Here is a 23773-nt window from a genome sequence, read left to right as displayed (position 1 = left end):
AGGAATATAGGCGTTTGGTTAGCTTGAATAGACGAGTAGTACTTCGGGAAAAGGCTACGAGTAATATTAACCATGTCGATCAATAAACTAGATAAATTAATTAGACAATTTAAGTGGAAGACTCAACGGGATTGTTAGCTAACCCATAGCTCTAGAATATTTTCTCTCATTGAATTCGTCTCTAATATTCGCCAAATTGTTTCCTTCAATCTCTTAGTTTGCTACTCTAGAATAGTTGTAGTTAAATATTCATACTTTAGGATTCACTTGAATAGATTAATTATTTGGATTTAATTTAGTTGATAGTTAATCACAAATTCTTGTGGGTACGATATCTGGATTTACAATCCTATATTACTTGTCGACCACGTATACTTGCGTGTGCGTTTGGAAGCAACAATGTAATGCAAAATAAGCCCCATCGGTGATACCATTACACCAACAGTGTCCTATAATCTAACACGTTAACAATGCTCATTTACAAATTCTCTTAAGAAAACACTAATGATCTTTTGCATTTCTAATAGCAAAAATAAGATCTTCAGTTGGATTGTACACTGTTGTGATAGAAATTACAGCATGGATTTAGCAAAAAATGACAGAAAGCACTTCGCAGAATGCATTTCACCAATAGGGACAAATATAAAAAAGAACAAATCTTTAGCCACCATCACAATTTCATTTTTCTTGAATATGTTCTTGATGTTGTTTCTTATTCCTTGGCTCTCCCTTCCCATGTTCTGTCTGCGTAAATGTGCCCTTTTCTTTTTGTACGTGTTTGGGAAGGTGAGAGAAAGGTTATTGTGTACAAGGGATGCACCACTTGCTTTTATCACTGTGCTTATCTGGTCCGGAACTCATTCCTGAATCTAGTTAGATTGTTGGAGAACTTATCCCTGTTCTTCTGATCCAAGCTTCGAGTTATATCAGCCATAAGTTTGTCAAAGCACAGTGAAAGACGCTGTTGTTGGTCTGTTGGCTGCAGATGAAAATGGATAAATAGGAGCTGTCAGCACAAGGAAGTAGATCATTAGTCCACGAAGATGTGCATTGATACAACCAATCCACCTTTTTCGTCTTATGGTAAAAAAAATGATTGTTGGATTACGAACAATGATACCAAATAGACCAACATTATAGCAATAGACAAAATAAATTATCCCTAACTAACAAGTTTCTCATACCTGTGAAGACAAAATCTGAGCTCTTAAGTTTGAGAACATCTGCAAGATGCGAATGAATCATAATCATAATCATATCAGGAATAGAGTAATAAACAATCATTCCTCTCCACTATAAAGCATATTCTAATATCTAAATGATTCTATTTGCTACAATGTAATGCATTCATTAAATGATTTCTTCCTATAAACCTGTGATGCAGGTGGATTAACAAAGAATATATCATAACGGAACTCCATGGATTAAACCATGACAACCTTTTAGAAAGAAGCAATGGACTAGGCAAAGGGAAAACATCAAGCTCAGTGGATACAACAACTATTTCCGACATCTAATTAGTAGAAGCGTTTAGAACAACACAAACACATCTCAACTGTAAACGCAAGATTAAGTCTGCTGATTCAATCATCCATAATGTGATATAGTTATGATTTGCTTTTGTTACTACCATAATTTAATGAAATTCAGAATGTGGAACTGGTGATTTAACTTGCTCACAGAACCCAATACTGCGTCTTTTGTGAAAACACAGGCACAGACATATGTATGTGTGTATCATAGTCACATTTGCATCTTGCAGTTTTCGAAATAATAAGTAGGACGGAATCTAAATGCTACAAAAATCAGTGTCACCTCTTCGCTGATGAGTATCATACTCAGCATCGGTCTACTTAGGCTCCACTGGTTGCCACAATCTTCAAACAGAACAATCTCAAAGAGAGTCTTCATTATCTATCAGGGAAAATGATCACGTTGGCATAACAAATGAATCAGTTCCATATCACAAGAACTTTTTTTCTTTGATAAGGTAAAGTAAATTTCGTTAAAATCAATACCAAGAAGGTACTATAAAGGGTAGAAGAAGAAGGGAATTACAAATTTTGACTATGACCCCATGCTGTCTAAAAAATGAAAAAAAAAAAAATGTGACATGCTATCAAACATATGACCCCTTACACCAAAAGTATATATTTTGTAAATTAAACACCTATGCTTTACAATAGAAATGTTATTTGTCTTTCTCTCAAGCATCTCTTGTTTCTCTCAAAGCCAAACAGTCCACTGCATAATGGAGCAGTCTTCCACAATGTCTTCGATCTTTTGCTTATCTTCTGACCCTGCCAGCACAGTAATAGGCTCCTTATATCCCCTGGCATGACCCAGCTAACTCCAAAGAGATTTAAAACAATGAGCAGATTAGCCATACTTTACAGGAATAACTGTCTGCTGCTCTCCTGAGAACTTTCGCAGAAGAAGCATCTACTGCATAAGGGCAATCCTATTCTTTGAAGATTATCCTGAGTCAAACAAGTATTCCTAGTTGAAACTCAAGTAAAACAACCACTCTGGGAGGTACTCTTGATTTCCAAATAAGTTTCCAAGGCCAATCAGCATTCCAGCAACCATTTTATTTTTTAAACAGATTACATTAGCTCTTAACAGCAAAGTCTCCCCTTTTACTGGACAAGTCAGATCAGTGACTCATTTTTCTCATCATTTAAAGATACAGACTGTACAGCCTCTAGTAGAAGACCAAACTCATCAATCTCCAAATCATTGAGATTTCTTCTAAGTTGCAGATGCATCTAGCTTCAGAGAAACAGTCAGCCACCAAACTTTTATTTACAGCCAAACTAACATAAAGTATGAATTTTTGCGCACACTCTAATGTCCATCTAATGATCCAACCAATATTTTACATGTTTACCGTTTCCCACATTCAATCTAGTATATAGTTGGAAGTCACTCCAATAACTACAGATATGCTTCCAGATAGTTATTTGTTATGCGTAGGTGTAGATTAGGAGTCCAATGATCTACAATCCCATATTTGGTGAAAAATAACATCTTTCTATAATCCTGCTTTACCATCATTAAATCTCCAGAGCCATTTGATAAGTACACTCCCAAACTTTTATTTTGAAACTTGAGATTCTTCACTTCCATGCCACCACTTTCTTTATGAATCATCACCTGTTGCCATTGATAGATGCTTCATTTTCTGTGTAGCACTACCTTGCCAGAGGAAATTATTTCTCAGCTTATTTAATCTTTTCTGCACAGTAGAACAGAATAGGATAAGGCCTCAAATATGTAGGCATGGTATCCAACACAACATTCAACAAAGTGAGTCTCCCACCAAACCTTTATTTGAAGCTTGAGATTCTTCACTCCTGTGCCACCACCTTCTCTATTTATCATCACAAGTTGCACATGACTAGACATATCTTTCTTGTGTAGCATTATCTTGTCAGGGGAATTATCCCTCAGCTGATCTAATATTTCTCCACAGTAGAAGGGATGGGGATAAGGGGCATCAAATAGGTAGGTATGTCATCCAACATACCATTCACCAAAATGAATCTCCCACCAAAGGGTAAATATAGTTTTTTCCATGCAGAGAATTTTCTCATATCTGCCAAGAACTCCCAGCCAAATCCCTTTGGCCTTCAATTTAGCAGCAAGAGGAAGACCCAAATAAGTAGCAGGGTAAGCTTCTATTTTGATCCGAGTATATCAGAGAGCTCCAGAAGAATACTTTCTGCATTTAGAGCGAAAATGCTACTTTTGGCCAGATTAGTTTTAAGACCAGACAATGCTTAAAATGTCAATATGATGATTCTAAGATGAAATACTTGGCGTTAGAAAATGAAATCATTAGCATAAAATTTGTCCGACCAAGTATTTCATATATGTCAGATATCCAGTTTTTTTTCTCACTTTTTACCATCAATCTGGAAACCCTCAAGCCATCTAAGACTTTTAGCCCTCTTTAGCAAAAGACTTGGTGCTTCCATCACCTTGACAAAGAGATGAGGTGAAAGTGGACCACCTTGTCTTAAGCCTCTCTGCAGCTTAAAGAAACCTTCAGGATCCCCATTAATAAGAATAGCAAACCTGATAGTAGATATACATGTATGTATCCACTGGATCAATTTGTCCCCGGACCCCATTAACTTTATTATATGAAGCAAAAATGACCATTTCACATGGTCATATGCTTTTCCTAAATCCAATCTACAGGTTACCCCATGCCTGTCTATCTGCAAATACTGGTCCGAGCATTCATTAGCAACATAGCAGCATCAATGTTTTGCCTGTCTTTTATAAAGGCAATCTGATTCACAAAGATTTGTTAATCACCATCTTCGAGTAGTCAGTAAGGACCTTAGTAAACACTTCCAAGCATGCTGATGGGCCTATAATCTTTTATTTCCATAGAAATTTTCTTTTGGTGTAAGCGCTATGAATGTGGCATTAAAACTCCTTAAAAAGTGTCTTCTTTGTAAAAAAAAATCAAATTTTTTTATTATATCATTTTCATAGTAGGCCAACATTTCTGAAAGGATATACTGAATCCATCAGGTCCAAAAGCTTTCTCCCCTACAAACTGTTGTCACTGATTCCACTTCCTCAGCAATAAACTGTCTTTGCAGGCAATAAACTGTCTCTCATCATCGGGAAGAACAACCAACATGTTATCTTCCTATACACTTCTCCATTTTTCATTCTCTATCAACAGCTTCTCATAAGAGCCCAAAATGTGATTCTTAATCAACTTTTTGTCTCCTACCGGCTTGCCATGAATGTTATTAAAAGCCATTGCTTCGTCACCTAAAGTGATGAAGTGATAGGTTATCGCTTCACCGGTGAAGCCATACCTATCACTTCACAGGCAGGAGCAAATTTATGGGGGAGATTATGGGGCACTAGAACTCATGGTCTCTCTGCAAAATTAGATATTTTATGTGCATATTTTCTAAAATTGGTATAATATTAACTGTTGGACCCATGCTCCAAGAAGGCTGAATGGTACACTTGGTTGAAGGTTGAGTTATTTACCAAGAGGAATAGGGATCAATTCTCACTTAATACATTTTTTCTCCTTTTTTTAGTAGTGCACCCATATACTAGGAATCATAAATCCGCCTCTGTTCACAGGTGAAGTCATGTGCGTCAAAGGAGTGTGCAGTCCAAAAAATCACACAATGTCATCCCACAGAGAAGTAGTTGATTCTTTGAATCTCAACTTTGAGGAGTTTGATCAATATCTGCATTATTTATTGTCCCAGGGCGAGTGGGGCATGGTACGAAACTCGATGGATAATGGGCCCCCCTCTACTCTCCTTCATTTAAATACTCAACTTTTGTCCATGGCAAGGTTAAAAACTGTGACATGCACCCAGACATCATGTGTTGTGCTCATACCACTTGACCGAAGTTCTCGGGGTAGAAAAATATCTGCACTACTGCATATTAGATGCTGAAATTAATTGTTTCTTGTAACGACCCGGCCAGTTGTTTTGTGTATTTGAGCCTCGTAAACCTATTTGATGATTCTCGTATGCTTGTTTGTTGTTTTTTGACTTGCGGGGATGGTTGGTTTGGTTTCTGGAAGGTTTTGGAATGAATTGGAACACTAGTTCCATGGTTAGAAGCTTAAGTTGTAAAAGTTGACCAAGGTTTGAGTTTGAGTAAACGACTTCGGATTCGTGTTTTGATGGTTCGATAGGTTTGTGTGGTGATTTTTTACTTAGGCGTATGTCCGGATTTGGATTGGAGGTTCCTAGGTTGATTTGGCTCTAATTGGCAAAAGTTGAAAATTTAAAGGTTTGAAAAGTTTATAAGTTTGACCGAGAGTTGATTTTGAGGTTATCGGGTTCAGATTGTCGTTCCGGGAATTGGAATAGGTCTATTTTGTCATTTGAAACTTTTGTGCAAAGTTTGGTGGCATTTCGAGTTGGTTTGATAGGAATCAGATGTTTGGTTGGAAGTTTAGAAGCTTATGAACGTAAGAGAAGTTCAATTGATGTTTGATCGTCGATTTGTAGATGTGGTGATCTTGCATGTGTTTGGAGACTTCGGATAGGTCCGGGTAGTGTTTACGGACTTATTGGTATGATTGGACGTGGTCTTTGGTGGCTCGGGTGAGTTTCAGACCACCCGGAGCTTGGTTGAATTGCAGATTTTCTGTTGGTGTATGGTGTGCTTCGCGATCGCGGAGGCTTATTTGGGGCAACTGTGGTATTTGTTCTCCACGTTCGCGAATAGGGTGTCGTGTTCGCGAAGGGGTGGGGTCGTTGGTCTTCGCGTTCGCAGGTAAAGGGCTCGCTTTCGCGCAGAGGAGAAGGCTAGCTAGGACTGGGGTTAGCCTTCGCGTTCCCAAAGTTTGGGACGTGTTCGTGTAAGCTTAAGTTGCTCGTGTATCGCGCTCGCAGGTGGTTGACCGCGTTCGCGAAGAGTCTTTTTGGGCAGAGGCTAAGTTGTGCTTCGCGAACACGAGGCTTGGGCCGCGTTCGTGAAGGGTATCACTGGGCAGACTTATAAGTGATGTAATTTCAGGACTTAGACCCATTATTTCATATTTTTAGCCGTAGACTTGGAGATAGGCAATATTTGAAGAGGATTTTCACACAAGGCAAGAGGGTAAGTGATTTCTATCTGATTTTAACATTATATCTTGTTTCTCCATGGATTATTACACAGATTATGGGATTCGAAAGAGAAACTTTTGGGGGTTTTGGCTATGATTTTGGAGAGTGAAAAATGGAGATTTGAACCCCCATTCGGAGTCGGATTTGGATGAAACTTGTAATTTGGACTTGTATTCGAATGGGTAGTCGGAATTTGTGACTTTGGTCGGGTTCGAAAAGCGGGCCCGAGTTGACTTTTTGGTTGACTTCGTTTTATTTATTAAAGATCGAGCCTTTATGCTCCGATGTTGTTTCCTTTAGCATTATTTGACATAGTGGTGTGTTATTTGACTAGATTTGTGCCGTATGGAGGTCGATTCGCATGGGAAGGCATTTTTGGAGTATTGATTCAAGCACTTTCAGGTAAGTAACTTGTCTAAACTTGGTGAAGGTAATTTCCCTGTTGGCTATGATATTTGAGACATGTTGGGGGTAACGCACGTGCTAGGTGACGAGCGTATGCGTACACCGGGGTTATTCATGATCCAGGTTGACCTTAGGCTATTATGGGCCTTGTTTCGCTATCATGCTCCACTATTTCCATGTTTTCTCCACTTGTATGACTACGTGAGCTATTATTCATGTTAGAAATCATGCCTATGCTATGTGCTCATTTGTTTGAGACATGAAAGGGTTATTCTTGCTATATTGAGTTGTTTGCCTTAATTGTAGTCATATTCTCGGTCATGATGTTACATATGCGTATTATATCTCTATCTCTATGCATTCTTGATATGTTATCTCACATATTGTTGGTTCCCTTATATGTGTGACACGAGTTGAGCGGAGTATTGTGAGATGTGACCATTTGAGACTCGAGCAGTTGATGACTGATCTTGGCCATAGAGTTGATCTGATACTGATAGTGAGGTGACGTGTGCGCCAAGCCCACATTGGGCTGAGTGGTATTGATTATGAGATGTCGCGTGCGTCGGGCCCTATATTGGGCTAAGTGATATTGATCGTTGACTTAGATCCGATCAGCGCTTGGGCTAGGACCAGCCCCTCCGGAGTCACACCCACAGGTCATATATATGCCTTGTGAGGGACTTGTGTCAGACACCCGTATAGTGCTGAGTGTGGTTATGTGTGATGATTGAAGGGTATTTGTGTCGGGCACTATACATGTGCTGAGATTGGGTATACTTGATGATTTAACTACGATATTGTTGATTCTAGCATGGATACTTGTCATAAAGGTATAGAGTTGTGTTTTTTCCCTCATGCTAATTGGTACTTAATGTCTCTATTTGATGTGTAGAACGTGGAATCACAGTAAAATTGATAAAACTATATTTAGGTGATTTTTGTGGAAGAATTTATGTCTTAACTTTTATTCTTGAAAAGCATGCTTATTTCCCTTCTTATTGTGAAAAGGTTGAACTTGATATTACTTGAGCAACTTTTCCTTTTTGCCGTTATTATACTATTATTGTTGTTGTTGGCTATTTGAAATGAATATTGGACCTTGCCAAGCTCGTCACTGCTTTCAGCCCGAGGTTAGGTTTGTTCTTTATTGAGTACATGGGGTCGGTTGTACTCATAAAACACTATGTACTTCATGTGCAGATCCAAGTGCTGCTGAGAGAGGTGATTGCTAAAGAGTGGCTTCGGCACTAGTTTTGTAGGTTTCGAGGTAGCTGTTATTTCCATTCGCAGGCCTTGAAGTCCCTTTTCTCTTAGTTCATGTTATATTATACCATCTTTAGACAATATTGTATTTTGTGTTCAGACTCTGTATTTGAATTCTGTAGCGTTCATGTACTCGATGATACCAGATCGTGGGATGGTTTTCAGTTGCATTGTTATTATTGATTTCAGTTATTTATGTTATTCCGATGTTGAGATTATTTAATAATGTTATTTAAGTTTGTTTCTGCTAATCGATTGTTGGCTTGCCTAGCAAGCAGTGTTAAGCACTGTCACGGCTCCGATGGGATTTTGGGTCATGACATTTCTATTGAAACCTTACATAGATAGATATATGTTTATCTTTTGAAATTTTTCAATAATTGTGCGCTTCACTTCAAAGAAGCATGAAGCTTTCACTTCTTGCTTTTCGCCAACACCATGGACTTTGTTGCTTTCTTTATGCTTTTTACTTTTATCACCTTGCTTGATCCATAAACAGCTTTATTCGGCCTCCACTATGTTTCTTCAGCTTTGGCAATCTCTTCAGCTCTTTTGAAAGGTTAGACTGCATGGATTCCACCTCATACTCAGCTCCTCCTACCAAATTTGACTAATCCATCATAGCAAGTTTTTCCAAAACAACTTTCTATATTTCTTGCAGCATACCAAAGACTTCCTTAGTTCCTTGTCCATTTTTTGATATCCAGGTTCAACAACTTCAACTTTTTGGCTAGGGCAACATTCCCTGTACCTCATATGATTTTCACCATCTATCCACTAAATCAATGAATTCATTTCCAGCCAATTTAAAATGACCTTTCTGTATTCCAATCCCCCCATTCCAAGAGAATAGATTAGTGATTTGCACAAACTCTAGGAAGGCCCCTCGGTTTTATAGTCTTAAAAGAAGTCACCCTGTTTAGTAGATACAAGGAACCTATCGATCCTTGATGCACAAGAAATATCATTACCCCTTAATCAGTTGAATTGTCCACATTGGAAGGGATAATCCATCATAGGTAACTCATCAACTACTTTTGTGAAATCTCTTATAGATCTAGGATTGAAAACTCCGTCACATCTTTCGTCGCTAAATCTTGTGACATTGAAATCCCATCCGACAACACATGATGATGCTTCGAACCCCTAATTATCAACCATTTCATGCCAAACCTCCTTTCTCCCCCATCACAAGGACAATAGACATCCGGAGTTCAACTCCTACAACAAAACAGTAGCCGCGCAGACCCATCAATCGTTACATATCCATATTGTCTTGTCCAGCAACAGTAGAATACCTCCACTACTTCCCTAGGCTTCCACAATCAGCCCTTCTGCTCATGTACTGCCCCCTATCTTTTTGATAAGAGAAAAATCTGCATTCTTCATTTTTGTTTCCACAAAACAGATGATATCTGCTTTCCAATCTCTAACCATCAGCCTGATCAATCTTTATTCATCTTTATCTTTTAGGGGTTCCAAAAGCTTAACTTCAAATTCACTTTTTTTCATTCGATAACTTCCTCCTGCTGCCCACTGCCCATATATCCACTAGCATCACCATAATTGACATTAAACGAGCAATTTCAAATCCCTTTAAATATAGGAGAAGGATTTTTAGAGTTTGACACCAATTTATAGGTCCTGATCTTTCCAATCTGTAGTAACATATCAAGGAGCTCATTTTCGAGTTCCATCATATGAACCCCAAGTAGTTTACACATTTTCAGTATATTCCTTCTTACCCATCTTGACGCCCTTCTCGGTTTAATCTTTTACTGAAATTGCGCATAAATATATCAAAGGAGAATCAACAGAGCATGTGTTCGTGTGAATTCTTCAAAAACCTTTGAATGAAATTCTGCTGAAAATTTTCCCATGTCATATTGTTATCTTCAGGTAACGACTCCATCTCAACCTTTCATCCTCGAAATATTCCAGAGAAAAGCTTTCTTCGGACCTATGGGGAAGGTCTTGAACAAACATATCCAAAGAAGCAAGCACAGAGACTGTAGTATCTTTATTTCCCATCGATTCCAACATCTGCATGGAGCTCTCAACTTTCCGACACTATAAGATACATGAGATAAGGGTCTGGGTCTTTAAACATGGGTCTTTAGCTTTGGACTTGCAGATATTTTTAAAATTGGCTCCCCATCCATTAGATATATGAATGTTTGAAACAGCTGGGCTGCTCCTCATTTTCACCAATGAATTGGATGGGCCTATCTACTTACTAGAAGACCCAGGCGCACCAGACTCAAAATTAGAAGAGGAAAATTGGATCCCCGTCCATTAGATGTATGAATGTTCGAAACGGTTGGGTTGCTCCTTATTTTCACCAATGAATAAGATGGGCTACTTTTATTATTGAAAGAATTACAACAAAATACATTTGACTTCACACCATAACAAAAAATGGCCCACGTTTTTAAGTTTTACCTGACCTATCCCATATTGTACATATTTTGAAAGCACTAATAAATTCAAAATCTATGTTCTTACAACTATTGCTTTCACTCTCTCTTCTTCTCACATCTTCTACATTTGCTTCAAGGGGCCGTCCGCCATTACTGCTTCTCCCCGTGTATCACCTGGTTGCAATGTAAGAAAATTGAAGAGTAGAAGTCCACCATTGAAGGTCATTCAAAGCTTTGCTTTCGAAAATAGGATTTTTTGAGTTTATTAGTTGTTTGGATTGGGTGTTGTTCCAATTGATTGAAAATATCAAAAGGAGTTCAAAATCTAAATTTGAAGTGATTTGGAGTAGATTTGAGCAAGATTTGAGTTAAATTTCAGAAAAGACGCAATGAAGAAGACGAAGTTAGTTTTTTGTATAATTATGTATAATCTTGTATAATAGTGTATACGAGTGTATAAATACATCTTATACACTTTTATACACCTTTATACAAGCGTCTGTAGACGAACTTCTTCCACGATTTTCAGTTGCAATTCTTGTTCAAAACCAGTCCAAATCTCCATTAAATGACTTCAAATTTTATATACAACCTCCTTATAGTATTTCTAACAAGTCTAAATAACACCCACTCCAAATTTCTCACAAAATCAAATTCAGAATTTAAACCCACATATTTAAGCTTGTTAAAAATTTAATTTTCACCACCCAAATGGATTTGGTTTGTTGAACTAATATTTTAGTCACAGTTACTGATTCAAAAATTAACTTAAAAGCTTGAGCAATCTTTTTTAAAAATTAAATAGTAATTTCGAGAACCTATTGGAGTTGAATGTTGAATCTTAGCCTATTATTTTTGGGCTAATTGGTTGTAAATTGAAATATGGGCTATAAAATTGAAAAGTAGGGAGCCTAGTTGTTCTTATGTGAAATTTTCCCTTTATTACTTGTCTACTTTTATAAGACCCAGGCGCACCAGACTTAAAAATTAGAAAAGCAAAGCCTTCACAAGATGGCCCTTTTCATTTTTAAATTTTAAATCTGGTTGCGCAATTGACATGCATCCCGTACGCATGTTAGAATTCCACAATGGATTCTTATTGGGAAACTGCGACACTGCATTCAAACCACCAAGGTTCTACACCTCATCTCTTCCATTTCTGTGATAGCCGTATTTTACATCCTGGTCAACTTTCTCCACCCAAGCATTGGATTCCACCCATATCCGAACACTAAACGTGAAGTTATCCACCATGATTTTAATCGTCGTCGGGACTTTTATCTCCGCAAAACACATGCAGATTCTAGCCCATCTCAAGTATATTTTGTATCTCTTATTATCATCCATTTCTAGAAAATAGAATCTGTCTCCAATTTTTCTTGAAGATGTCTTTCGACCGCAGAAAACTTGAACATCTTATCCAAACTTGGTCGGGGCGCTAATTTTGTCGATGACAAACGTTGATCAGTGACCACCATTTAATTCTTTAACTCATCTAGCCGGAATATTTCAATTCTTGCAGCCCATTTTTGAAATTCCCAATGACTAGGGCAATTTTCTGGAATCACCAAAGCACCCAATTAAGCATGTATACAAATACTCCCTATACCTGAGGGAATTGTTGTCAATCAAGAATATATTGCTCCGTTCTATCGTTTTTTAAGATTCTAATATCTTCCCTTTGCCAAATCTTTATCTGTACCACATAAGGACAAATCCACTCCAGGTGGTCACTCTTTAGACATCTCTTCCTTCCACGACCCTTTCTCAACAAATTTAATCATTGTATTAGCAGAGTCCAGCCATCCCAAGTTCTCTCCCAATTGTGGAATGATATTGTGGATCTTTTTTCTTCCCTTCACAGACACTACTATAATATAATTTACAAACAAATTGAAATTTTAGAAGATAAACTACTATGGCGGTACTATGATATACAATAGAAACTTTATCTATACTCGTAGAATTAGACCGACAGAGGGCCCAACATTCACTACCTATTGTTGAACATAATTGTGGCATGTGAGACTTTTGAACAGAGTAGTAATGAGCATGCTATACCATCTTCCGAAATCTACTGCATTTTCCAGCCCAAACTCCACATTCCCGCACCACCACCCGAACAAAAATATGTATATAAGAACAATAACAAAAAAAATAAAAGATGAAACCTCATGAAATAAAAGGGACAAAACGAACTGGAGGGAGGGGTCAAAAAGAACAGAGTTCCCTGATGACTGGACTGCCACGGCTAAAACGAATATGCAGTTTCTAAAAAAGGTCTTGAAATCATTAATCCTTTAAATAAAAAGAGCAGTTGAACTTACTTCAAGAAATATGTTCGGACAATCTGCTAAATGCTGAGCCAGGTTAAGAGCCACGGGGGTAGTTGGTGACTCTCCAGCTGTTATGTGATCGAAATAAAAAGTAGCCAAGTTGTCCACAGCAGATGCACACTAAAAATAAATAAATTGGAGTCAGTTTGTTGAGAACGAATTATATGATTCATCCCAGCAAGGCTGTTATTGAAGCGTGACCACCTTATACAAAAGCTTAAGCTGTCAGATAGAGCACACTTTTAATTATTTAACTAGTTTTTGGCCACTTATTCCTATCAATTTTATATAATATATGTTAATAAATAGTGAGCATATTCGACCGACTTAATTATTAAATACAAAATAAGTAGGTTTACATAAATATGTAATATGAACATATCCTGCTTCCTTTTTCTTATAGACAATTAATAGAGCCTAATTATCATATGCCTTCTCTATTACTGTAAGTTCGTTCCTCATTGTTCTTTCAACACTTTGGATTGGAGCTCAATTTGATATAATAATATAAAGGAAACTATAACACCACCTATATGTAGATTGACTTCATTCCTTCAACACATGAATTATGGTGATTTAGAAAGGAAGAAATATAATACGTATATTTGAAAACTATTAAAATCTATGTTAATATTAAGAATAAACAAAGAGAAAAACAGATGCATATCTGATATGGAGCTCGCTGGCATAGAGAAACACCGAACTAATCAGAGTAGCACAAATGCACATAGAGGGGGACATATGAGATGGAGCTCGTTGGTTGTTAAGCATATATCGATCTCATTTAAAATCACAACTTAGAAAGTATTTCTGTATAGGTCTGCCTTCTTTTTCCCCTCATCCAAGAACTTTACATATCTATCCTTGACGTGTGGTCATCTCCTTTTGCACTCAATTTGAATCTCTACCTTTTGTAATTGTGCTCTCATTAACTTACATATATAGATGATATATTGACACTACCTTTGCCTTTTCATTTTTTCTAGAGCTTAGGTTATTTGAACTTTAAGTATAGTTGTTCAAGTGTTATTAATTCATTGGTAGTATAAAAAAAATTACTGCTCAATGTGAGAAAAGAATATAAACATAATAGAATTTACGAAGTGATTTTGTGGGTTATTAACGTATAAATGAAAGAAATAATTAAAAAATTAGATAAATATGAAAATAGCAAGAAGTACATGGAAGAGGTGCAACTTTACTAATATGAGTATTTATTATGGAATGTTTTCCCTAACGTTTCTGCACATTAGTATAATAAAGTTTTGGTTTAAAGTTGATGAAAGAAGAACTTATTTATTTTTTAAGGGTATTAATGTCACTTAATTTTATAAGGATATTTTAGTCTTTCAACTTCACACTAAAGCCTTCACACTTATATTATAGTATAATTATATTAGGTCTCACTTGTGGACCTGATTGGGTCAAACACGTGAAATATTTTTTGCTTTTTGAGTGGTGGTGAGATTTGAACTCACGACCTTTGCCTGCTCAGCCACCATGTTGAAGTGTGTGACCACCTCGTATAAAAGTTTAAGATGTTAGAGAAGAGCACACTTTTAATACTTACTTATATTATGTCTCAACACTTGCAAAGATCAAACAAATACAAAGAAATGGCATCCAACATCCCAAGGACAATGGTCGAACACAGCACAAACCTGTGATTTGATATTTGCATCCAGTACTTTAAGTCCAGACTCAAGAGATCCAGCAATAAATATAAAGCTACTTGAGTCCAAGTTTAGTATCAAATGGATCTGGTTTTTCATCATGATTTCCAGGAATGTGAAGTAAGCTCCTGAAAGCTGTAGGATAAGACAACTGGAAGTGGTTATATTGTTAAAATGAAATGCAGACAATGTGATAATTTACAGAGGGAAAAAGAATATATACCCCACAAAATTCGTGTAAGAGGTATGTCCACTGCTGAGGACACAACCAGGGATCAAACCACTTTTAAAGATAAACAGCTTAAAGAAATTAGCTCAATTTGACACCACTGCTCATTCGAAGAATGTTGAGGCTCTAATTTTTAAGAAGCAGCAACAGCGCTGATTGAACAGATAAATTTTTGCCAGAATAACAATGAGAAGGTCCACTTTAAAAATAAGTGGTCAGTAGTTTAAAATATTTGACTCGATTATACCAATCAAAAGAAAATGTAAGCTATAGACAAAGACACAGAAAAAAATGAAAAAGGAACTGAAAAAGAAAACCAAAATGATCAACTTCTTCTCTGCATCTGCTCCCCACATACACAAGACTCAAAGACGGCTTAAATCTACTTCAAGCAAACACTAAAGGCATACAAATGGCACTCCAAACACATACAGAACTACAAGTGGCTGCTACCAAATCCATATTTAAAGATGTATATCCTGGTAAAATAATTTTAATCAAGATACTTCTGCAGTTTTCATATGCTAGCATCATAGTCAGAACCAAATTGCCTAAATGTCAGTTCCAACATAATGCCCAATAGGTAACAGGACTATTTCTTTCCACCAGGATGTTGACCTCTCAAATGTCTCAGTAGTCTCTATATTTTCCCGTGTTGTAATTGTGTCACTTATAAGTATGTTTTCTTAGCTGAGCGAATGTAGACAACTCACAATAAACCATACTTTACATCTGCAACAAGCACATAGAAACTATGGGCTCAAACTTGGTGCATATGTGAATTGTGATGCTCCCATTCTTTGTTGGGAGTACACTCCAAAATAAGTAGAGTGCTGGCAACAAATTTTGATGTTTGTTGGGAAGTTTATATGTTCCAAAATCACATAAAATATCTTTGCTCAGAGCATAAAGCAGCAGAAGGTTTTATCTCCAGAAACAAAATCAGTCTGAACATACTATCTTGTTAACATCATATAGTAAGAGGAGGCAATTCTCATGTGATAAGCATCTAAGAATAAAATAACCAGCGATATTTTTGAATAAATCAGCTCTTAATATAATACCTTTCTATATGCGAGTATATCAGCCAAAGGAATAGATAGAGCCATCCTCATAGAAATGTCAAAAGCATCTGCTAGCGCTCTGTCCCCATAAATCTCAAACACCCCAAAGTTGACATAGTTACCAGCAAGTGCTACAGTGTAGAGTAAAGCATAAGCAATTACATAATGATGAAAGGACGATCAATTCAGTTTTTTACATTCCCATTTGTTAACATTACATTTTCAGGGTTACTGTAGTGTTGATCAGCTAAATACACAGATGGGGAAAATACATACAATCTGCTAGGCAAAGAGCCACATATATTTTGCACAAGGGAACAGAGGGACAAAGAGAAAAGGGGAAACAAAGGAGAAAGAAAACAAAGGGTTAACAGAACTTGCTAAAACAGCTGTTCACTTGACTGTTAAGAAAAATAAGATGGGGTGGATAATTGAAAAAGCTACTCCTCTAAATTTACAGAGTTTAGAGGAAGAGAAGGACCCAGAATTTGAGGCTTCAATTTGGGTGCACCAGAACATAATCAGACTCGGCAAGGTGTTTGTGATAAATTTTCAGGGATGCGAGAAAGAAGCATTGGCGCTTTTCATGAAAATTGACAACAAGAGACAAGAGAACAAAGGGTTTCCAGATATGCAAGTGTCAGAAACTCCACGACGAAAAGGAATTAAAGAACTAAAAGGGCTGAAAATAGGAAGCAACTTCAGAAGCAATAGTACTAGAAGTAAGGGGGGCGTATGGTTATCCAGGATCAATGAAGGTAAACATTCTCTTATGGAATGTTAGGGGGTTGAATCGACATAGAAAAAGAATGTTGATCAAGAGTTTAATTCACAAGTGGAAAGCAGATGTATATTGTTTTCAAGAATCAAAAATCGAAGGAGACATTGGAGAGATAGTAAAAGAACTGTGGAAATAATAGATGGGGGAAATATGCACAATTGGAAGCTAGTGGGTTTAGAGGGGGGTTATTAGTTTTGTGGGATGGTAGAATGTTGGAAGGGGAGATTAGTAGCTTGGGATCATATACTATAACCTGTAAATTTTCTGGGAAAAGTCAGGAATTTACCTGGAATTTATCCAGTGTATATGCACCAAATGATAGGAAGGAAAGGGAGAAAGTCCGGTGGGAATTAGCAGGAGCTAGGGGGCTCTTTGAGTGGTCATGGCTGGTATGCGGGGACTTCAATAAAGTGAGGTTTCCATCAGAGAAGAAGAATTGCAATAGAATCTCTAGAGCAATGAATGAATTTTCAGAGTTTATTGAAGACGTGGAGTTGGTGGATTTACAACTGGCAAGAGGTAACTACACTTGGAGAATGTGATAGCAGCTAGGTTGGATAGGTTCTTAATCTCTATGGATTGCAATGAGAGCTTCAGAAATATTAAGCAATCAATCCATCATAGAGTGACATCTGATCATTCCCATGTGATGCTTCAATGTGGCAATTGGGATCCAGTCAAATTCTATTTCAAGTTTGAGAATTGGTGGCTTCAAACTGAGGGCTTCCAAACAAGGATTAAACACTGGTGGAACTCTTTTAATTGTGACGGAAGACCTGATTTTATCCTGGCCTTAAACTTAATGCAAAAACTTAATATCCTAAACCAACTAGCTGAACGGGAGGAAATACATGATCAGAGATGTCTGACTGAGGAAGAAATACATGTTAAGTCTGCTTTAGCTCCGGAATTTGAAGAGATTGCTAGAAATGAGGAGGTGGCTTGGAGGCAAAGAGCTAGGGCTCTTTGGTTGAAACAAGTGAATAAAAACACTACATATTTCCACAAAACTGCAAATGCTCATAGGAGATACAGTAATATTGACAAATTGAATGTAGAAGGGGAAACTATGGAGTGTCCGGCAGACATAAAAAAGGAGAATGTCACATTCTACCAAAAGCTATATTCTGAACCAGAAATATGGAAGCCACAGGGCAATCTCAAAAATTGTCCTATAATTTCTCCAGAGGAGAACTTAATGTTGCAAAGTCCTTTTGAAACTCAGGAGATCTGGGAAAGTGTAAAGGCATGTGTAGGGGACAAAGCACCAAGTCCTGGTGAATATTCTATGGCTTTCTTCATTCAATGATGGGAGGTAGTGAACAAGGAAGTAGTAACTGCAATCCAGAAATTACATGAACAGGGTGTGTTTGGAAAGAGTTTTAATGCTACCTTTGTGGCATTAATTCCTAAGAAGGTGGGGGCCAAAGAGTTGAAAGATTTCAGTCCTGTGAGAAAGCACGGGAGAAAATATATTATTGAAAGACTCAAAAAAGTAGTAAACAAGCAGGTGGATGCTCAACAGATGACTTTCATTTGGGGCAGACAGATAATGGATGCACTTTTAATCGCCAATGAATGGGTAGATGCAAGATTGAAAAGCAAAGAGCCTGGAATATTATGCACACTGGACATAGAGAAGGCATATGATCACTTAAATTGGAACTTTCTGTTGGAAACTCTGATTAAAATGGATATTGGGGGTAGATGGATTAACTGGATAAAATTTTGCATCAGTACAGTGAAGTTCTCAATTCTGGTCAATGGTTCATCAGCTGGTTTTTCCTTCTCAGAGGGGTTTGAGGCAGGGAGACCCTTTATCTCCTTTTCTCTTCATAATCGCTATGGAAGGATTGAATGATATGTTAAAAACTGCCCAATTAAACAATTGGATAAGGGGTTTTAAGGTAAATTCTAGGGCAGACAGCAATACGGAGATATCCCATCTACAGTATGCTGATGACACTATTGTATTTTGTGAGGCTGACAGTGAGCAACTGAAAGTGTTAAGGGCAATTTTTATCTTGTTTGAAGCTACATCTGGATTACATATTAACTGGAACAAAAGTTTTACGTATCCAATAAATATTGTAAATGAGATCCAATGCTTGTCTAGAATTCTTGGAGGTAAAATAGGGGAGCTTCCTACCGTTTATCTGGGAATGCCATTGGGGGCAAAGAGCAAATCAAAAGGGATATGGAATGGTGTTATAGAGAAATGTGAAAAGAAGTTGACTAACTGGAAGAGTCAGCACCTATCAAAGGGGGTAGATTAACTCTAATTAACTCTGTATTGGATGCTACGCCTGCTAACATGATGTCCCTGTTTCCTATTCCTGTGAACGTAGTGAAGAGAATAGATGCATTAAGAAGGAACTTCTTGTGGGAAGGGAGCTGTGATAAGAAGAAAATACATTTAGTCAAAGAGAACTCTCATACAATCAACAAGAAGGAAGGGGGGTTGGGAATAAAGAACTTGAGAACTCAGACTCAAAGCTTGATGATGAAGTGGTTATGGAGATTTGCTGAAGAAGAACAATCCTTATGGAAAGAGGTGATTAGGGAGAAGTATGGTATGGATGGTAAATGGACAACAAAATCAGTGAATGGGCCTTATGGGGTTAGTCTATGGAAATCCATCAGGAATCTATGGCCTAAATTCATGAACAAAACCAAATTCAGTGTAGGAAATGGCATGAAGATATCCTTTTGGAAGGATAATTGGTTAGGGCAAGGATCTTTGAGACAAATGTTTCCTGACATCTACATCCTCAATCAGCAACAAAAAGCAACAACAGGAGAGGCTTACTTACAGAAGACTGAGTTTTACAATATTATAGAAAAGTTCAAAGGAATTTCAAACTCTGAAGACAGTATGAATTGGCAAGGAAATAAAATTGGGAAGTTTTCTGTTAAATCAGCTTATAAGGAATTCAACCTTTCCATGAATCAAGTCAGTTGTTGGCCACGGAAACTGATTTGGAAAGTTAAAATTCCATATAAAATTGCTTGCTTTTCTTGGTTGTTGGCAAAGGAGGCGGTGTTGACACAGGACAATCTAGTCAAGAGAGGATATCAATTATGCTCTAAATGCTACTTATGTGGAGAGGAGGCAGAGTCAATTAGTCATTTAGTCATCTCTTTTTACACTGCAGGTTGACTGCTCAACTGTGGAGATTTATCAACTTAAGGGGTATTTTGTGGACTATGCCAAGAATAATTCCTGAAGTTCTTACATGCTGGAATAGAGATGGTAATTTGTCTAATCAGAAGGAGAGATGGAGGAGTCCCTGCTTGCATCTGGTAGATAATTTGGGAAGAGAGAAACCAGAGATGTTTTGAAGACAAGTACAATCATGTCCAGAAGATGAAAACGAAGTGTCTATTGTTGTTCCACTTTTGGTGTAAAAGAAAACTTTTAGAAGACCATGAGTCTATTTTTGATGTTTTAGATTCCTTGTGAGAAGAACAAGGATTAGGAGTCTTTCTTCCTCTCCTATGTAATTATGGGATGTGTAGTCTTTATTAATATACAATATGTTACCTTCTCAAAAAAAAAAATCCTAAAATTCCAAGTTAATAGAAAAATCAACTTTATAAAATATACTAATTCTTATTCAGAGAAATAAAACTTAGTCAAAACAAAAATAATAAGCTACTCTACTGAAGTTTATCACAGGTAGAAGACAAAAGAGGGGGGAAAACAAGGCAACGTAAAACACAAGTAGTGGGCTCCGAAACTCTTCTCCTAGGCATAAAACTTAACAGTCAGGAGAAGGTTAGTCTTAAGAGCAAACAACATACAGGAAGCCTTCCATTTGAAGGGCCATACACAGGGAAATCTAGAATATAACCAAAATATATTTTTTGAGAATGAATATAACCAAAATATTTTAGAAGCTAAAAATTCCTACCTCTCGAAAGAATAGTCAAAGAAATCCAAATACCCTTGTATTTGAACTGATACATATCCACGTGACTAGGCAGAGAGAGAATTCTGGATCCATATGCAACAATTAATTTGCTGACTTCTCGAAAAAGAAGAATGCCATTGGGAGATGAGGTTTCAAAATTCAGTCGTTGGGACTTGTTCAGCACAAACTCGGCTATGAATTTAAGCAGCGGTGTTGTCACCTAATACATTAATAAAAATGAAGACACAATTATATTAGCTTTAAAGGAGAAGAAGACAAAAGTCTCCAGTGTGCACCAAAGCACAAGCACTTTCTAGGGATCAACTTCTCTGTTTTTTTTTAATTATAATGTGCTAAGATCAGAGTGAATGAAATAGCAATAGAAAAATATCTTAAATTTTAAGGGAAAATTGCCCCCTACAAGTTGATATCACAAAAAGTTACTTTTTTTGTTTTCAATATTTGTTAGATCTCCTGCAAGGGAAAAAAGTTTCAACAATCTGGTACGCTTCATCTCACCAGCATGTTAACCCATATACACAAATGTTCTTTATCCAGGACCGACACTGCAAACAGAGTAGCTCATTCTTGTATTGGCAAGTAAATGTCAAGAGAGAGATATACGCACAGCATATATTTGGATGTGCTTCCATTGGGTACGAATTCTATGGAAGAATGTATGGAAAGGGAAAACAGAACAGTAGTAAAGATTTAACAGTAGAATCTCTAATGCTCTTTAAAGATTAAATCTCACCTCTGGAGTGTCTGCCCATATTGTTATGGCCTTAACAAGAAGGGGAATATGTGCTGGATATAACCAATCAAATAGGAAACCATATGTTCTTCGGCTGTTGAACAGTAGGAATAGGAGGACAAAGATGAAGTGAGAGCGTTTGAAAAAACCAAGTCTTATGCCTCAACAGGAAAATTCATATTGACCATGCTACTAACCTACTTGTAGCCATTGCAATTCCTCTGAGATCCCTCATCAACCCAATTAATGCTTGCTTAACATCATCAGTGCGAAACAAGGCATCCAGAATCAGTTCCAAACTCAGCAAGACCTTTTATTGCATCATTACCGCTCAACTCATCAGTGTGAGGAACAGAAACATAATTACAGCTTCTGAACTTTTACAATAAGGCGAATGACTAGGAGCAGTTTATTCATGGAAAAAAGAGTTGAGCAACTTCTGGTGCAATTAAACAAAAACAAAGCTGAGGTAAAACTCTTTCGCATACTATTCATCGTGGTAAGACAAATTAGAAAGTTACATAATTATTGCTCCAAACACACACCTGCAGAAGTGGGTCCATTGATGCTTTAAATTTCAAAAAGCTATCTTCCATAAAGATCAACAAGCCAATAATATAGTAAAAGGTAGTTCTACTACGAGAGCACCTGTAGTCCCCCAAAAACGGGAATTCTTCCCTCTAAATATGAAAAATTTAAAGTATTAGTCCAACCAAAGCTACAAATGTTTAGGAATCAGCAGAAAAGAGAGCAATGTACCACAGCTATAAATGATACTTACATTACGATTGGATATTATTAATTGAGTAGTATCCAACTTTACAAGAAGCTTTGCAGTCATATATCTGCCAACCCAAGAAGATTAAAGTAATTAGAATAGAACAAGGAGATGCCTCAACTCTAATAATAGAGAAAAACTTGAGAAGAAAAGTAAGATGATACTTGCCCAGATGCCATTTCCAACATGAGATTCAGTGTTTGACTGATAACTTCCTCGCTCTAATGAAAAAGAAGAGATATAATGATTCATGATCATGGCAAAATCACAAATAATCAATTATGACAATTACCTCTCCATAAAACTTAAGATTGGTTGCTATCTTCCCAACAATGACATTCAATATTAGCATATGATCATGGAGCCCAAGAAGCTCAGCCAATTTAGCATATAGTTGCTGTAGAGGAATAAATGGATTAAATACCCAGCAAGAGAAATGACAATAGAAAGTTTTTGGCACTTGGGTACCACAGCAAACAAATTTCAATTGTGTACCTTAGATGAATGTATTGCCTGATCTCCAACATACGACTTTCTAAAGTTCTGGAAGAACACAAGAATAGCTAGATCAAGGCGCTGTTTGCTCGTTTCTACATATCTCTGCATTATATCAAGGATAAATGACATAAACGATGATGTCAGAACAAACCCAATAAATACAAGTTTGATCAAGTTCCCAAGAAAAGAAAAAGAATAAAATGCTTGAATGTGTAAACGAGGATGTGCTATTGACACAATAGAGTTTCACCTTAATTTTAGTTCAGGGAATGTTACAATAACTTTCCTACATTTCAGAGCTATAAGAGTGCCAAAGTATAGGGAGGAAATTTGAGTGAACCTGACTGCGTAAACCACTATCAGTAACATTTATCAGCCGCAGTACGCGTGCTGAAAGTTCTGCATCAAGGATTTCTTGAGATTCCCCACTGAAAGTGGAAACAAACATGAGAGAAAATTAGGAGAATGCGAACCTAAAACGACACAGCTAAAATAAGTAAATAAGCTTGGCAATACCTGTATCCACTAAGTTGCTTAGTCTTAACAATAGCTGCAATTATGTGAACTATCCAAGCAAATTTTGTTTCCACCACTGTAAGAACCTGGGGATCAGCGGATTCCTGTTTCAAACAAAAATAATTGTATCACTGCAAACACATAAGCTTCATTAGACCTTCAACCCTTAGAAATTGTAAAACAAAAAATCTAAGCATACCATATACATCTGCAGTAGAGGATCAGTAATCTGAATAATGTATGAGCTACAACTCTCATACTGTGTCAAATTGATTCAAATTAATCCAAATTCAGCAATTTCAGTAAGTCAAAAACCAACAGTAAAAACAAACATTGAACTTAAATGAATTAGAAAGTCAAGCAACTTTCAGAACATTTTGATAATCTCAAAAGTGTAAATATTTTAGAGTCTAAACCTGAAATCTGCAAAGATAAGGAAGACAATCAAGCTGATCTTGAAGAAGGTCAACATTGTCAAGGGGGTTCTCTGAGAGATCAGAGATTTCGCCCTGCAACACAAAA

The 23773-nt window shown here is 37.0% G+C and overlaps 1 protein-coding gene across 5 annotated transcripts in view; it reads right to left on the bottom strand.

The window, feature by feature from the left end:
* Positions 1 to 490: 490 nt before the first annotated feature.
* The window catches only part of LOC107774714 (uncharacterized), a 61171-nt gene continuing 37888 nt past the window's right edge, over positions 491 to 23773 (bottom strand). For 2 of the 5 annotated variants that reach the window (XM_075239822.1, XM_075239825.1), the window contains exons 12-29: positions 23668 to 23760; positions 23451 to 23510; positions 23252 to 23355; positions 23076 to 23163; positions 22733 to 22837; positions 22530 to 22634; positions 22406 to 22458; positions 22241 to 22304; positions 22005 to 22139; positions 21657 to 21769; positions 21460 to 21553; positions 20706 to 20925; positions 16011 to 16141; positions 14706 to 14852; positions 13036 to 13164; positions 1816 to 1914; positions 1185 to 1223; positions 491 to 979 (exon numbers count right to left, since the gene is read on the bottom strand). In XM_075239822.1, coding sequence (XP_075095923.1) covers positions 842 to 979; positions 1185 to 1223; positions 1816 to 1914; positions 13036 to 13164; positions 14706 to 14852; positions 16011 to 16141; positions 20706 to 20925; positions 21460 to 21553; positions 21657 to 21769; positions 22005 to 22139; positions 22241 to 22304; positions 22406 to 22458; positions 22530 to 22634; positions 22733 to 22837; positions 23076 to 23163; positions 23252 to 23355; positions 23451 to 23510; positions 23668 to 23760 — 1917 coding nt within the window. In that variant the 3' untranslated portion in view covers positions 491 to 841. Of the gene's footprint in view, positions 1007 to 1184; positions 1224 to 1815; positions 1915 to 13035; positions 13165 to 14705; positions 14853 to 16010; positions 16142 to 20705; positions 20926 to 21459; positions 21554 to 21656; positions 21770 to 22004; positions 22140 to 22240; positions 22305 to 22405; positions 22459 to 22529; positions 22635 to 22732; positions 22838 to 23075; positions 23164 to 23251; positions 23356 to 23450; positions 23511 to 23667; positions 23761 to 23773 lie in introns of all 5 variants that reach the window. The other 3 variants (XM_075239821.1, XM_075239824.1, XM_075239823.1) reach the window with 2 other exon arrangements.

The sequence above is a fragment of the Nicotiana tabacum genome, chromosome 19 (assembly GCF_000715075.1).
Source record: "Nicotiana tabacum cultivar K326 chromosome 19, ASM71507v2, whole genome shotgun sequence".
Classification (NCBI taxonomy): domain Eukaryota; kingdom Viridiplantae; phylum Streptophyta; class Magnoliopsida; order Solanales; family Solanaceae; genus Nicotiana; species Nicotiana tabacum.
Note: the sequence above shows the minus strand (reverse complement) of the source record. Positions and strands in the feature narration are given on the sequence as shown.